Below are 16,571 nucleotides of genomic sequence, written 5' to 3' on the forward strand. Positions count from 1 at the left end.
GCAAGTGCTTAACTAAAGTACACCGTGTTATAAAATATGACCTTTTATTCTAAATTATTTGCAAGTGCTTAACTAAAGTACACCGTGTTATAAAATATGACCTTTTATTCTAAATTATTTGCAAGTGCTTAACTAAAGTACACCGTGTTATAATCTTTGGACACTTTACTTTGATAAGATATCAGAGCAATTCATAGAACTTGCATTGTAAATACACAAAATGTCTACTTATAATTTAATCGTTGCAAATGGCATGTTTGTCATGAAACTCGTAGAGAAGTTTAAAATGATTTAAAAACAATTTCCTGAAGAAATACTCACGTAAGCTGGTCCAGAACCGCTCAAAGCGGTGACCGCATCCATCCAAGGCTCCATCACTTCCTCGCAGGTCCCGATGCTTTGCAACAGTTTCCTGGTGATGTTGGCGTCATTGTCTGTAGCCGCGGTACCCTTGACGAATACCGAAGCTCCGCTCTGCACAAGTGCTGGAGTGTTGGGCATCACCCTTATGACTCTGGCTTCTTTTGGCAGTAACTAGAACATGCCCTCATCAAGATATACCAGTTAGTAATCGAGTTAGTAACTCACTTGTTCTAGCTGACATGTGGTCACGCCCATAGCAACCGAGAGGAACAGCTTCCCAGCGTCGATGCCAGAGTTCTTCAGGTCACCCAGAGCGATGGGGACGATATGAGGCTTCACCGACACAATGACCACCTCGGATTTCTCCACCACTGGAATATTTTCCGTTATAGATTCCGCACCGAGGTCCTAGAACAGAAACCAATCGCCGATAGTGCTTGAAAATCTTTCGTGATGATGATGGCGAAGGACTTACCTTGAATGCTTGAAGACTAGCTAGATCAGAGGGATGACAACTGCCGATGATGGTTTCACCTTTAGCCAGGCCTGAAAAAAAATAGGATTTTAAGGAATTGAAAATTCGTTTTGGTAAAAAATTAAAATTGATATATAACGATAATCCTAATAAAATATAACTTAGAGGAGGCAGAAGTCATATTCCCCAACAACGCACATTTAAATTATCGTTGTTTCAAATACCAATTTCAAGTACCAATTTTAAAGGTTTATTAAACATAATTAAAACGTTTTTTTTATAATGTTTAAGAAATATCTTATATTTTTTGTATATAATCTTGTAAATATAACATCTTAAAAAATTCTGGATTATAAAAAACATGTGTTTACGTCTAGTTATGAGATAGGGTGAGAGAAGTGTTTACAGTTAAAGGTTTGGTTCATCTTAGATTAGACTTAGATCGCCAGAATCGCAACAAATTCAAAAAAATTAAGTTTTACCTTAAAACTACAGTACAATCGGTAGACTACTGGAATTTGTTTACAACAAAACTTGGGAGACCAATCCAAAAGACCAGAAGATCATCAAAGATAAATTAAAGATAATTAGTCGGAAGAAGTATCAATCTTACAGTGAAGACAATAAGTGGCCACTTAATTCCGTTAAAATAAAATAGTTTTCGAGTAAACAAATAATTTCTATTTCAAATGTTTCGTTATTTTGGCATTCGAAATATTCCAAATACGACACAAATTCTACGTATTTCCCTTTTCTCAAGATATTTCAACTGATTATTGAATATTTTGGGGTAAAAAGTAGCTCTTGAACGTTATCTTAAGTGCAATCTCCAGAATGTTCAAATTTATTTTACGTGTATGTTTTACGTGTATATGTTTTGAAATGAAGTGTGCTATGGAGTAATCCACGTTCTTAACATTTAAATAGAAAATATTATGAAAATAAGGACAATCTACGATAATATAAACATTGATTCTTAGAAGTACCACTTAGTAGTGTAGGTTTATTATGTTTTTATTGTCTATATTCTCTTTCTCCACGTACAATTTCCATATTTTTCTGTCTCTGTTCAGTCTTCTTGCTTCGGGCGCTATTTTTCCTATCTTCTGAAGTATTTGTCAGATATAGTCACCCTAAGTTCGCTTAGGTCATCCTCTGATTTTTGCCTTCTCCATCTTCCCTTCCCATATACTTTTTACCTATCTTGAGTTCTCTCCTTTCTATGTGCCACACTGATCTAATATTGAGGTAGTTCTTATCCTCTTATGTCTTATCCTGTCAATATTTGTTAAACGCCAGAGTTTTCGGAGATATATCATTTCTCCTGCTTGTATCTTACTTTTATCTGTCTTTGACAATATCCAGGTCTCGGAACTGAAAGTTAGGCTTAGTCTCTAAATTGCTTTGTACACTTCTATTTTAGTTTTGCCTCATATTTCATTTTTTATCTTCTGGTATTCATTTCCTTCTCCATACTTTCATTGTTTACATAAATGCATTTACTGGTTCTATTTATTGCTTTGCTTGTACCTCCCCTATTATCATCGCTTTCATTCAGTATCATTGCACATTCTTTTAGTATCAATGGAATATTATAAGACTGGAACTGTTTAAGACTTTCTGTAGCTATTGTGGCCTATTAATTTTTATTATTATACCACCTGCAAAAGCTCGGTAGATAGATATATGTATAAAATGGCACAGAATTGACTAATTCTTTATAGAAAGGCCCTTTCTTTTTGTATAGCTCAACAATTATCTCATATATCAAATAGCATCTATTTTGACAAACAAAAACAACTATTAAAAGATAATTAAGATAATGAACAAAACTAAAAACAAAGTATTACATATTAATTGCTTACATGTATTTTGATCGATATTTATTGATAGAAATGTAAAATATGAATTTAAAAAACTGTTAGACAATCTACATAAAATAATAGCTTTCTATTAAGTATTATTGAGTTGTTCAGTGTGTATAGACGCTTCAACGATATAAAAGTGGTGATTTTTTTGCCGATGACAAGGACTTATATGACTGACAAGGAAAATATTATTTTATTTACAAAATATTAACGACACATCTAGAAGTTCTCTCTAGAATCTGGAGTGTCCAACAACAGTCTGATATCATTGAAAAAATCGATTTTCGTTAGTATTTTTCCTCGATGTTTTCAATATCCTGGTGAAATTATCCACCTTGTTCTTCACTCACATCGCCCAAATCTTTCAGAAAGTAGTAGAGATGGGTGTGAAAAAAATGTACTGTTAAAGTTATTAGACAACCTAAAGCTTACGATACTTTTAGCATTCTGTTTATAGTTGGATCTTTATGGTTGCCTAAAAATGTATCTATGGCCTTCTTAAAAGCAAACCATCCGTTTTTCTGAGAATCCGTCAGGATCGTCATGAATTGTGGGTCAGTCATAAGCCGCCTAATGTCCGGTTTGACGAGAACATCTTCCTTCACCTTTGCTTTTGCGGCCTGGGAATTCCTGGGAATCCCAACTTCATGTACAGCCGTGGTAAAACAACTTTGAGTGGAAGTACCAATGTTTCTTGGAGGACGTTTTTTTCACCAACTTGATCAGTTCAGTCTGTTCTATCCTATAGATATAAAAAGCAAGGGAATTTGGGAAACCTAGCTTGTTGTTCGAGCTATAAGGCACAAAGCACTACATTTTCAAATCGCAGCCGACTTGCAAACCATTATCCTCATATTTTAATTTGCGAAGAACCAATTCCAAGTTCTTGTAGGTTTCTTTATGGTCTACGGAATGATAACGCACACTGCACCATTGTAAAGCAGAACTGATTTTTAAGCCTTCTATCTCTGAAAAGACGCCATTGTGCTGTATCTTTGTTATGATTTATTGCACTCAAACCTTAGACTAAAATGTAGTCATTGAGTAAACCTACCAATTTTTAGTAATCAACAAGTAGCGGTGTAGTAACGTTTGTGGTAAAAACGCCTGTGTCGGTCTTTTTTTCAAAATAAAGATTAATTCATTTAAAAAAACTAGCAATTTTGTTATTGTTATAAGCACGGTCGTAAAAGACTCAAAAATCAACATGTTAATTTGAAGATTTACTGTAGTATTTTTGTAACTAAAAATATAGTGTGTGTCATTTTGATCGATGACCGTTTGTGTGTTAAATGTTTTCTGACGTCTTGGAATTGTTTCAGTTGTTGAAGTTGAATTCAGTTGGTTTGAATAAAAATACTCAAAGACCTTTTTTGTTACAGACCTATGGAATAGGTCCCAAAACGTTTCAAACTGTTAACATGCAGCTCTTACGAGGAATTCCCCTCCTCTCTCCCAATATAACAAAAAATTACCTCAAAACAATAATATACTTATATATAATTCTTTTCGTTTTAACTCTTGATCGAGTATGCCACTCGAACGATTTCGTTTTAGATATAATTTTGGATTTCTGAAAAATTTCCACGACACAATCGCGACCACTCAAAGATGAATGATCGGACAACGTTTACATAAACGTGTTTCCTTTTAGATAACGCCCACATCGTAACGTCGAAACGTTGCGGCCAGTAAACGAACTCACTCGTCAGATTTACGCTGGCTCGATTTGTAATCTATAGAAACCTTTTAAGATTATGACAATGGGTCCAATCGATAAGTTTATTACTTTTTTTTATCGATAATAACATAATGATTGCTTGTAGATATGACTCTGAAGTCAATCTACACTAGTAGTAAACGGTAGAAAACCGTCTAGTCATCGAATAAGATAAGCGAAATTTGATATTTTCGATTGTTCACGTTATTCAAAGTGAATTTATTCATATTATTGTTTAAAAATACATCTTGCATTAGATATGCTTAATACAATCTTAATTTACAAATTAATTTATTACTACCGTTCAAACAAGGCGAGTACGAGATTAATACATCAGTATGTAGTTCCCAAATTAAGATAAAACTAAACTACTTAAGATAAAGTTAAGAATACACTTATACACTAAACAAGTTTGTGTGATTTGGTTCATTTCAATCTTTTAATTACTTGCGTGTTGTCCAGTAGCTCTATTGCTTCCGCCTTGCTGTGATTTAGCAACATTATTTCATGAATTAAGGCAAAATATATATTATACACTTGGTATATCCATTTGATCTCGAGGTCATCGTGCAATGGGGGATAGTTGTAGGATTTTGTTTTAGGTGCGTTGAATTACTAGTTGGTTTAATGTTTTAGTGCAATCCAATATTTGCACGCCATAGGCCCAAATTTACTTTATGATTGACTGGTAAACCAATCTCAACCAATTTTAGGTCAAGTTGAAAGTATCTAAGTACAGTTGCTTGACTTTGAGTATAATCTGCTCTGCTTTTTGTGTAACATATAAAGCAAAATTAACCTTTCTCTACAGACGGATTTAAAGCTATTAAGCTGTATTTCCCAACCTCTAGCCCATTTGTAGATCTTGTCGACTGTTACTTGTACTTTTTCTACAGCCTTAGATAGAGATACAACTTTTGCCATGGAAATTGGGTCACCAGCAAATCTTCCAAGTACTATTTGTTTTGTTGTTGGGATATCATCAGAATAGAGTAGAGACAGGAGTTGTCCCAAGACACTACCCGATGGAACTTCAACCGAAATAGAACTCTAAATTGTCTTTCGAAAATATATGATTTCAGCGGTCGCCAGTAATTCCGCGGTAGCAATTTGCTAATTTTTTAACAAAAGTCAAAAGGTGTCGGTCAAAAGTTGTGAGATGTCCAGGAATATTGCAGGGGAATATTTCCTTCCTTCGTCGACGATGATTGGCTCGTTGGTTATAGTTTAAGGTTTTTTATTTTATTTATCGCTAGATTATTTTGCCGCATTTATTCATATTATGATAAACATAATCATTCAAAATTTTGGAGGCTATAAGATAATTAAACAAACGACCATAAAACCAATAAATTGTGATGAAGATGAACAAAAGATGAATAATACATAATTAGAAGCAATGGTATTTTCCTGGGGTATCTTCAGATAACCTTCTTAATTCAGTTTTCCATCAATTTTAACACTATAACTATATCTGTTACCAATTCATCCCCATCTAGAACAGCCAAAAATTTTCTACAAAATGCTAAGGCAAATGATGCAGATGTTACAAGACCAAAACCTGCGACTTAATAAAATCGAGAACAGTATTAACATTGTTAACTCCCAATAATGACCACTTTTCATATAATGGAATTGAACGCTAACGGGATACTATCAGACGATCTGCCGCCGATTCCCATCAAAAAAGACCCCAGAACCATGTCAACACAGAAGCATAAAGCCTTCTAAATGTGGATAATGTCATTAGACGTCTCAAACGGAAAAACCTTTTGATCTTGCAAATGAACACTAAGTGATTCAGAGGAAAATTTCTTAGTTGTAGTTGTTTGTTAGTAGACTAAGTCAGATTAAATGCAATTTTTAGTTGTATTACTAGTTTTAATAAATAAATTAATAAAAAAACATCAACAACAAAAACAACAACTAGCGGTGTAGTAACCTTTGTGGTCATAAAATACGTGTGTCGGTCTTTCTTCCAAAATAAGGAATAATTGATTTAAACAACCAATTCACAGCAATCAAAACTAGTAATTTTGTTAATTACTGTTATAAGCACGGTCGTAAAAATAATAAACTCCAACACCAACATGTTTATTTGCAGTATTTTTGAAACTAAAAATAAAGTGTTTGGAAACTTCTGATCGATAGTGTAAGTGTCATTTTGATCAATGACCTTTTCTGGTTAAACCATAATTAGAAACAATCCGAATTGCTTTCAGAGATGTGTGTTGTGATGGGAGGGAGTACTTGTTTCACTTTTGAAGGAATTTTGACACTAATCTCCATAAACAACACAGAATTTTTAAGTCCGCGGTCGCATGTTTTCCTTGTTGGAAATAAATAAGCAAAATATAACGAAAATTACCTTATACAGTTTTTATTTTCAAATTTGCGACTACTCAATTAAACGAATACTGCTACCTCTATGCGTATAATGTTCTAGGGATTAACTTTCAAACGCACTATAGTGTGGTTTCATTGAACAAGTATTACAACATATATCCAGCTATTAGTAAAACTCAAATTATTTTTTCTCAACATTATATTAAAATGATATTTATTATCAGAGCGCAAGTAAACCAGCTCATGCAAATACACAAATTAATATTATTTAATAATTTTAATTTGTTTACTAGATAACTATAGTTATCAGTGTTCATTTTTGTTCTATGTAATATACATGTTATTCTCAAAATTACGAGATAATTATTTAATATTACTTGGTGATTAGTAACATTTACATGATGAAAAGTTAATGTTTAATCAAATATCCACCTGATACTTCGAAATTTCATAATACCTTCAACACCAGAGTTTGTCTTATATTGGTTTTTGGTGACGCAACATTTGATATCAATAATTATAAAAAAATATTTCTTTGTGTTAATTAGAGTTCTATTCTTCATCAAGAAAATAGTGTTTAATACATCTACTGTTTTCATGGAAAATATTCAATTAAAAATATTTGTATATATAGATCTTATGAGAACATATGGAAAATAGAGGCCCACGATAAAACGTTCCTAAAGACATCAAAGGTTATATTTCACAGTCATAAATGAAGAAATTATGTCGGAAATTAGTGCTAAGTTTCTGCTAACGCTTTTTAAAAATGATATAAAGGAAGGAAACTATAGATAGTTCAAAAAAAGACTGATTGACATTTGGGTGATCTTGTTATCTCTATAATTAAATAAGCACACTACTATGACTAAAAATAGTTACATGTTAAGGATTCTTTTAGCCAGGCTGTACTATTTATTAGCTAATAATATTTTTGAGTGCTAGACACAGTTAACATTTTCTCTTCACAATATAATACAACAATCATCCTACACACTCGCTTTAATCTTGTCGGACTTCTGTTGTTACTGATGCCAACTGATAATATTAACATCAAATCAAATTTAAGAACTTTCTTATATCCAGTGAAAATTACTAAAGGATACAAAGTATTAGGAGCTTGAATGTATTTTGATCAATGTAGTATCGATGAAGCACCAACGTAAAAAAGCTAACCTGTATTAATGTTCAATATTCATTGCTTTTATTGTATGATTTGAAGGAAATTGCTACCTCAAACTCGATCAAATTATTTTAGCGATATTGATATGCTGATGATGATGATAATGACCTGGATGAACTGTTTTGCAGAGATTTATACACAATAGGAAAGATTCAAGAGCTAGGAAAATTATTACCATGTGAATTTACTAAACATGTTTCATTGCTTGCCATAAGAAAATAAGAGTTTTCTGTGGCGTATAACAATGAATTACAATGAAAAACGCAGGAAAACCATCTACATCGACCCAAAGTAGAATACTCAAGTCTTGTTAATCCCAAGTTGGGATCAGCAAGGTTTAGTGTATTACGAGCTTCTAAAACCTGTTACTGCAGATGTTAACTGGACAAACTAAACGAGGTTTTGTGGCAAATAAGACCAGCAATAGAGAGTAACAGACACAAAGTTCGGTCACACGTTACAAAACATAATACCTTCTGACTACCACTTATTCAGATCGATTTCGAAATGGGAAAATAGATCAATGGTGGATCGCTGACAAATCAAGATCGTTCTGTCGATACGGTCTCGCCATGTTGCCAGAAAGATGGAAAATGTTGGATAATATTTGAATTACTATATATTATACCATCTACCAGTCAGTAGATGTTTATTTAAAATGAAAAATAATCCATTTGATGTTATTTAAAACAGTTTTTCTATTCTTCGATCAGCTTAATTCGCCGAACTTTTCCACTGACCCAAACAACCGTTTAATTAAGAAACAAAGGCGACAATTACTCACCGGCAGATATGAAGCCCTTGGCCATGGCCTGGGCCATCTTCCCGCCGCCGATGAATCCAATCCTGAGCAGTTTCCCAGACATTTTCCGCAGAACACTGAAGCTCCCTTAACCGGAGAGGACCTTTGCACTGACCAAACGATGTGATACAACAACAACATAAACAGATCGAACTCAGAGGTTACACTGATAACCGGAGATCCGCTATTCATATCTCGACTGCTCTTACACTGAAATTAATCTTTCGAAAAATATTTCGGAACCGAACGTTCGGATGTTATCGAAGCGCGTTTCTTGCGTTGCGGCCGTAATAATCGATCGCTATTGCGTATTTATCCCGATAATTTCCACTCTGTTATGCGGTTTGATTGTTTTTTTCGGGCAAATATTGACGGGCAGCGGCAGGTCGTTGATACAAAGGTCGCCGGAGACGACGACTTCGTCTTCTTATCGCGGGAAAAAATCTCACGGTTTTCAAATCATTGAAAATTTGAATTGCACTCCAAATTAGGAAAGTATCAAACTTAAAACTACATAGTGTACTGTCAAAACTAAAAAAGGAAACTGTAGCGACGACCGATGTTTCCCGTTCCCGTGGACAGAGGTCGCAAGAGCATTTGTTTTACATTTCGCATAACAGATGGCGCCATAATAGCTTTGGGAATTTTTATTTTATATAAACCACATCTTAATAAAGTTTATTCTTGATATAGATCTTTAATATAAATATAATATAATATATAATAGCATATATAATCTGTCCGAACACTTGGTTCTTTAAAAAGTTTATTTAGGGTTTGTCTCGTACAAAATCAGTGGTGGTCCTAGGAGAGTGCAAATTGCCTGCAGATTTCGCAGAATTCAACATTCAAAATACATCATCAATGTATCTAACAAACTTGCAAATAATTGTATTAAAAGCCCTAGTAAAATAAAGGAATTCCGTAAACTTTCTAAGCCTATGTTCTCATTTTTAAGTAGTCCTGTTTACTTTAGAATACACCTTGTTTAATTTTTATTTGAATGAATCATCATCGCACTTGATAAATTATAGTTTTATTGTAAATATTTACTCAAGTCGTGTCCCATTTTATTGATAGTAACATCCTAAAATTCGATCTTTATATTTATAGAAACTTGGTGTATGTACGAGGGCAATTTGATGAATCACGGATTTTTTGACTGAACTTTTTTTTCGGCGAAAAAACGTTTTATTTGTTAACAAAACCTTCTTTTAACTTATTTAAAAAATTGTCTCGTCTCACCGAGTATTTTCCTTGCCTTTTCACCAATTTGTTATAACCAAGCATTGTATTTAAATAAAACATGGTAATTAAAACGAGTGCATCGTTTACTGTCAAAATTAAAAACAAAATCATTTTTTAAAAAACAGTATTTTCAATAGAAAATATATAACTGGTATTTATGCATTTACTTCAGAGTTGTTCTTTTTTTTATTCCTTCCAAATAATAGGTTTCTCAGATCAAGAAAAAACTGTTATTTCATCAAGACTATGCCGGGAGTACACTGTGTATATTTACCATGGTAAAATATATAAATCAGACTACGAACTGTTACCACATCCAGCATATTCTCTAGAACCCTATAACTTTTTGCTATTTCCAAATATCGTTTAATCAGCCAGCACACGAAAATCAATTTTTTCATTTCTTTTAAAATACCAGACTCTTCAGATCTATCAATAGATCGTAGTTGAGGGTAGTAGTACTGCGTGGCAAATTCGAAAAGTCGCTAACAAAAAACTACCTTGCCAGCTAGGTTGGCCCAATGGTAAAAGCGACAAGGCGGTTTCTGGGACATGGTCGTAAATGTACTTTTGTGATTGTTCTAGGTAAGAGTGCAAAATCTGACAAGAAAAATGAAGAAAACAGAAGAACAAAAATAATATATATATATATATATATATATATACTACCTTGATATTTTTTTCTTCTGTTTTGTTTTGTTCTATATTTGTATCCATGAATAATTATAATGATAAATAAAACAGTATTTAATTGGTACATTTGCTTATATCCAGTTAATTTTACTAGTCCCACACCGGTAATGCTATTCCCATTTTTTAAAGACGCACCTTAAATTAGAGATAATAACAGGAAATGGGTGAAGTTTATTAAGGTGATATTTTGGGAGTTATTACAGGTTTAGTGTTTATATTTCTATTATTAAAATGATATAAAAAAGTCACACTACTTTACGTGATTAAGTCACACCCTTCTGGCAATTATAGTATATTTTCTATTTATATAGTCTGATTATGTCTTCTAATTTTTATCTCTGCTACGAGGGTCAAGTACAATGATCGCAAATATATAGAAGTTATTTTTGGGCGATAATTTTTAGCGATATATCGATATTTTCGATATTTGAAAAAAAAATTAAATATATTTCTTAAACATTATAAAAAATTATTTAATTATTTTTAATAAATCTTTAATATTGGTAGTTAGATATTTTTTAAAATATAATTACGATTAATACGATATATAAATATCTAGTATTGCTAAATTATTAGGTGATACATGTATTTTGATCAGCGATATATATTGCTGAATATTGCGGGGTATCAACGAAAACAACATTCATATCCACACCCATAAAATATTGCTGTGCATATGGTAAGATTAAATAGAGATAGTGTATTACAAACTGCCAAGTCATAATGAAGCTGTTATTGCATATGCTCAATGGAACAAATTGTGACAGACACAAAATTATCCTTTCACAAGTCAACGCTCGGTGATGTAAAGAGATGATTAATGTATATGGTACCAATTTTTTTGTCAATAAATGTCCCTTGAAAGGACAAAAATGATCAAAATACAAGCAAATACATAATGTGTACGTGTCTCCTAATAAATAACACATGGGCTGAAAAGTCCTCGGCCTAACGGATAGATGGTGATACCTTTAATGAACCCTTTTTCAGTTAGAACTAAATTTCAAAAGAAAGATGTTAAAATTTCATGATAATCTACTTATAAGTCTGTGAATTATTGTGCTAAAAGTGACACTACTTTTGTTATTTTCAAAACAATGGATCAAAAACAATTTCGTGTTTTAATTTTACACTGCTTCTTGATGGGAAGAAATACCGTTCAAGCGAAACAATGGCTTGAACAGTGTTATAAGGACTCCACTCCATTAGAAACAACAATAAAACTTTGGTTTGCTGACCACCAGCATTACTATTACACCAGAGTAATAGGTCGCAATACCAGAAAACATCAAACATAAACAAAATTGTTGTGGATGATTGAAAAGTGAAGTTGCTTCATTAACATCGCAAAGATATCAAAAGAACGTGTTGGTTTAATATTGCATGAGCATTTAACTATAAGAAAGCTCTGTTCAAAATGGCTGCCACTGTTGACCAAAAACAAGAACGTGTTGATGACTCTGAGCAGTGTTTGGCCATGTTTGAACATAACAAACCGAAATATTTGCATCGATGTCATAATGGATAAGACTTGGATCCACCATTTCACTACGGAATCAAAACGATGAGTGGATAGCAACTGGTAAACCTCGTCCAAAGGGCTCGAAAGCACAACAATCTACTGGAAAGGTTATGGCCTCAGCATTTTGGGATGTGTGTGGTGTAATATTCATCCACTATCTTAAGAAAAGAAATACCATCAACAGTGAATATTATATAGCGTTATTGAAGCGTTTGAAGACAGAATTGGTAAACAAATGGCAGCATATGGCAAAGAAAAAAAAGTAAAACCAAATTTGAACAAAAAAAGCGAATTCTTTGCTACGCCCGGGGCATTTCAGCTCATCTGTTATATGGGGAATTGAGTTTTCAAAGTTTATAATGGAATATTTTTGATCTACCGTATGCTTATTATTCAAACGATAATAAAAAAGTCTCACAATCACGAGGGTCACTATTTATATTTCGGGGATAGGAAAAAAAAGTTAGGCTGCGAATATATTTTTTTGTTTATCAAATTACTCGCCATGATGATCGATACACTTTTGCATACGCTTAAACCAATTTTCAAAGCATTTATTCCATTCCGAATGTGGTATCTTCAAAACATGATTTTTGAAGGCTTCAATAGCTTCTTCATGCGATGAAAATCTTTGAGTTTATTCTTCACGGATGGGAACAAAAAGAAGTCATTGGGTGTCAAATCAGGGCTGTACGGATGATCCATCAATTCGATGTTTGGGTGTTCAAATATTCTCTTGTTTGAGCCGATGTGTGAGAGCTCGATTGTCATGATGAAGAACAATCCGGCGTCTCTTGTTTGTTTTCCTTATTTCGCCGAAGACTTCTGGCAAACAAGTGGTTGTGTACCAATCAGAATTTACTGTTCTACGATCCTCTAGAGGCACTGTTGCAATATGACCAGTTTTCCCGAAGAAACAGACCATTTTCTTTGAAGTGCTACGTGCGGGAACAACTTTTGTTGGATTTGCTGCTGCTTACTTTCAGGCTCATACGAATATATCCATGATTCGTCACCGGTCACGATTTTATAAACGTCTTTCGAAGCACCGCGATTGAATTTCTTAAGCATCTCTTTGCACCAACCGACCCGAGTCTTTTTTTGAGCGATTGTCAAATTGTGTGGGATCCAACGCGAACATAACTTTCGCACAGCTAAGTATTCATGTAAAATCGCATATATGCTGATGGAACTAATGCTTAAGGATGCCTTAATCTCACGACAGGTGACATGACGATCTTGCATAATCATTTCGCACACAGAATCGATGTTTTCTGGCACAACAGTCGATTTTGGACTACCTTCACGAAACTCTTATTAACGAACTACGACCACGATTGTAATTAATTTAGTGAATTCACTAAACCAGCGATACACGGTGGTTTTTAACGGAGCTTCATCGCCAAAATTCAAATTAAGTTGATTGTGATGCACTCCTGTTGTGATAATCCACGTCGAAAATCGTAAAACATCATTGCACGAAAATGTTCATGATTCACACCCATTTTTTGCAGAGACGAAACTTTCAACTAAATATAAAATAAACAAATATCGTCCGTGCGACAAATGTTCTGTGTACGTATATCGTCAAAAATGTCAAACTTTACGATGGAACCGTCAGATGGGCTCACGTATCACGACAACAGTGTTGCCAATTCCCGAAATATAAATAGTGACCCTCGTATACGTGTTTAGGTTACACTCCCTAACATACTACCATATTTGTTATCCATATAACCTAAGCGTATCTATCTATAACTTTAATTATTTAACGTTGTTCGTTAATATAACGTTGTTCATGGAGGAACCATCTGTTCATCAGTCGCTATATCGAAATTAAGCGTCAGTTGTTACATACAAATTTTTCATTTCATCCTATATTTATATTAATGGAATATATGTCGCCATAAATGAACACTTCGTGCTTGTTGGGTTTAAAAGGCCATGCCCTGTCCCATTATTGAAACGAGATGAATAGGAAAGGAGAATATTTTATTAATATCGCAAGGGTTGTATCAGCAACAAGTCAATTTACGGCTTTTAATCATATTTAATCATATTTAATCATGTAATAAAAACTAATACCAGAAATGCGTTGTTTATTTATTTTGCTTTCTATTTTTTGTGCTTTTGCGGGTGCTATATGTTTAAGTCATTTCCGGGTTTCTATCTGAGTTTGGTTATTAGAAGAAACTACAGTTCTTGATATTTAGGGTGGAGCAAAAGTCCCGCTACCATTTTGATTGCGCGCCATCTTGGTGTGACGTGACGTTTAGCTCAGGTTCGCTTTAACCATTGTGTTGTGTAGACGGCCAAATTTTATTATGGTAACTATACGCCACAAGAACGAGCAGTGTCTGAAGGCTGTGTGGCGAAATTGAAGATTTTTCGTATAAATTAATAATGAGCGATGAAGCTCATTTTCTTCTCAGCAGCCACGTCAATAAATAGAACAGTCGGTTTTGGGGGCACCGCAATAATTCCATGGCTGGATAACGTCACGTACCTAGGTTTCCACTTCGACTGACGGTTTGGTTGGCATTCCCAAATTCAGAAAGCTATCTAGAAAGGTTCGAGGATACTAAACCTGCTATCTTCTCTGATCTGCCCTTCTAGCAGACTTCCCATCTCCATCAAATGCTTATTTTACAAGATGTGAATTCGGTCCGTACTCCTCTACGGATCTAATATCTACTTCAAGTTTGTTACAGCCAACCACGTGAAACGGCTTCAAGTTTTCCTAAATAAGTTCCTCAGAATCTTAAACGCTCCATGGATTGTCAGAAATAATCAAATTCTTAGGGAAACTGACACTCCAGAAATCAAACACTTCACATCTCAATCATTCCACAACCAACAACTCAGCTCAAGTTCTTCTGGAAAACCGCTTGTTCGCGAGCTGGTCGACATGCTTAGCACCGCGTCACCGCTAACCTCTAACTTCTTCACACGATAGTATCCAGTCCTGTGTTAACTCAAGTTCGCGAATCAATAGAATCGCCGGGCCCTCGTGCCCAATAACGGCTGCCCGATCAGCGGGTGCCACATTCCTAAATTTAATACAGTAGAAATAGTTTCGGTTTAGTGTATTGGTAAGACCAGAGACCCACACAACCCGGTCCAACTTGCCATTCCAGGGCAAGTCTTCCGCCTTCCACCGCCTGGTTGTAAGCCAGAACAACAAAAAAAGGGTCGGTTTTGGGGAACACAGAATCCTCAATTAATGCATGAAACATCATTTCATACGCTAAAAACAACTGTATGGTGTGGTATTCATGCTGGAAGCATCATTGGTCCCTTTTTTTTGAAAATGACGAAGGTGTTGGAGTTACTGTTACTTCTGAACAGTACTAAGACATGATTCGAAATTTTCTTGTGCTTGAAATGGAAGAGCAAGGACTAAAGAACATGTGGTTTCAGCAAGATGGGTCCACAGCACACACAGCTCATTCAACAATTCAATTATTGAATGACATTTTTCCACGAAGATGAATAATTTCGCGAAGTGACGACCTAGCATGGCCAGCCAGATCTCCGGTTTTAACAGTGCCACACTTTTTCTTATGGGGTTTATTAAAATCAAAAGTTTATGTGAATAAGCCCCAAACGATTCAATATCTTAAAGGCAATATTCGTCGCGAAATTGAAGCAATTGAAGAAAATCAGCCTCAGATATTGCAGGATGTCATGAAAAATACCTTAAAAAGAGCCGAAAGTAGCATAGCGAACCGCGGCCACCATTTAGCCGATATAATTTTTGCAATTATAACGGAAAAAAAAGTAAAGATCAAATACAATTTTTCTGAAAACCAAACTTACTTATCTGTTCTTTGAACAAAGTTATAGGCAATCAAAATAGTAGCGGGACTTTTGCCCCACGTGTTATATACGAAATATAGTATATATATTGATTATATATTTATTTTAGAATATATTTATTAATGTATACAGGGGATCGACAAAATAATATATTAACCATGAAGTATAGAACATCTCGTTGCATATTAGCAACACTGCTTCCGTGTAAATAAAGCGACCAGTAGATATTGCTCACTTTACATGCCAAGTCTTGTAGGTCATATTTCAGTATACTATACATTATATACATTGTATACATTGTATACTATACATTCGTTTTGCGACGGTTACAAGAATAGGACAACATTCTGTTGGGAATTATTGAGACATTCTACTTTTAAAAGTAAATGGTGTATACGCATGTATATGTTATTTTGTCCATCCCCTATATTAAGACAATTTCCGGACCTATAGCTTTTCGATGTTTTATGTTCTCGGACAGAAATAGCAGCAATAAACATTATAAAAAATATACAGGAGGCAGCATATTCCG

The 16,571-nt window shown here is 34.2% G+C and overlaps 1 protein-coding gene across 1 annotated transcript; it reads right to left on the bottom strand.

The window, feature by feature from the left end:
• Positions 1 to 276: 276 nt before the first annotated feature.
• Positions 277 to 8,974, bottom strand: LOC143203990 (pyrroline-5-carboxylate reductase 3-like). Its single transcript, XM_076416385.1, has 4 exons — positions 8,740 to 8,974; positions 839 to 909; positions 589 to 771; positions 277 to 534 (listed from the first exon to the last, which is right to left on the bottom strand). Exons 1-4 carry the CDS (start codon positions 8,819 to 8,821, stop codon positions 292 to 294), a joined length of 579 nt encoding a protein of 192 aa, XP_076272500.1. The 5' UTR covers positions 8,822 to 8,974; the 3' UTR covers positions 277 to 291.
• Positions 8,975 to 16,571: the final 7,597 nt, after the last annotated feature.

Source organism: Rhynchophorus ferrugineus, unplaced genomic scaffold (genome assembly GCF_030347505.1).
Source record: "Rhynchophorus ferrugineus isolate W39M unplaced genomic scaffold, kcgeb_rfMv2 rfM10, whole genome shotgun sequence".
Taxonomy (NCBI): Eukaryota; Metazoa; Arthropoda; class Insecta; order Coleoptera; family Curculionidae; genus Rhynchophorus; species Rhynchophorus ferrugineus.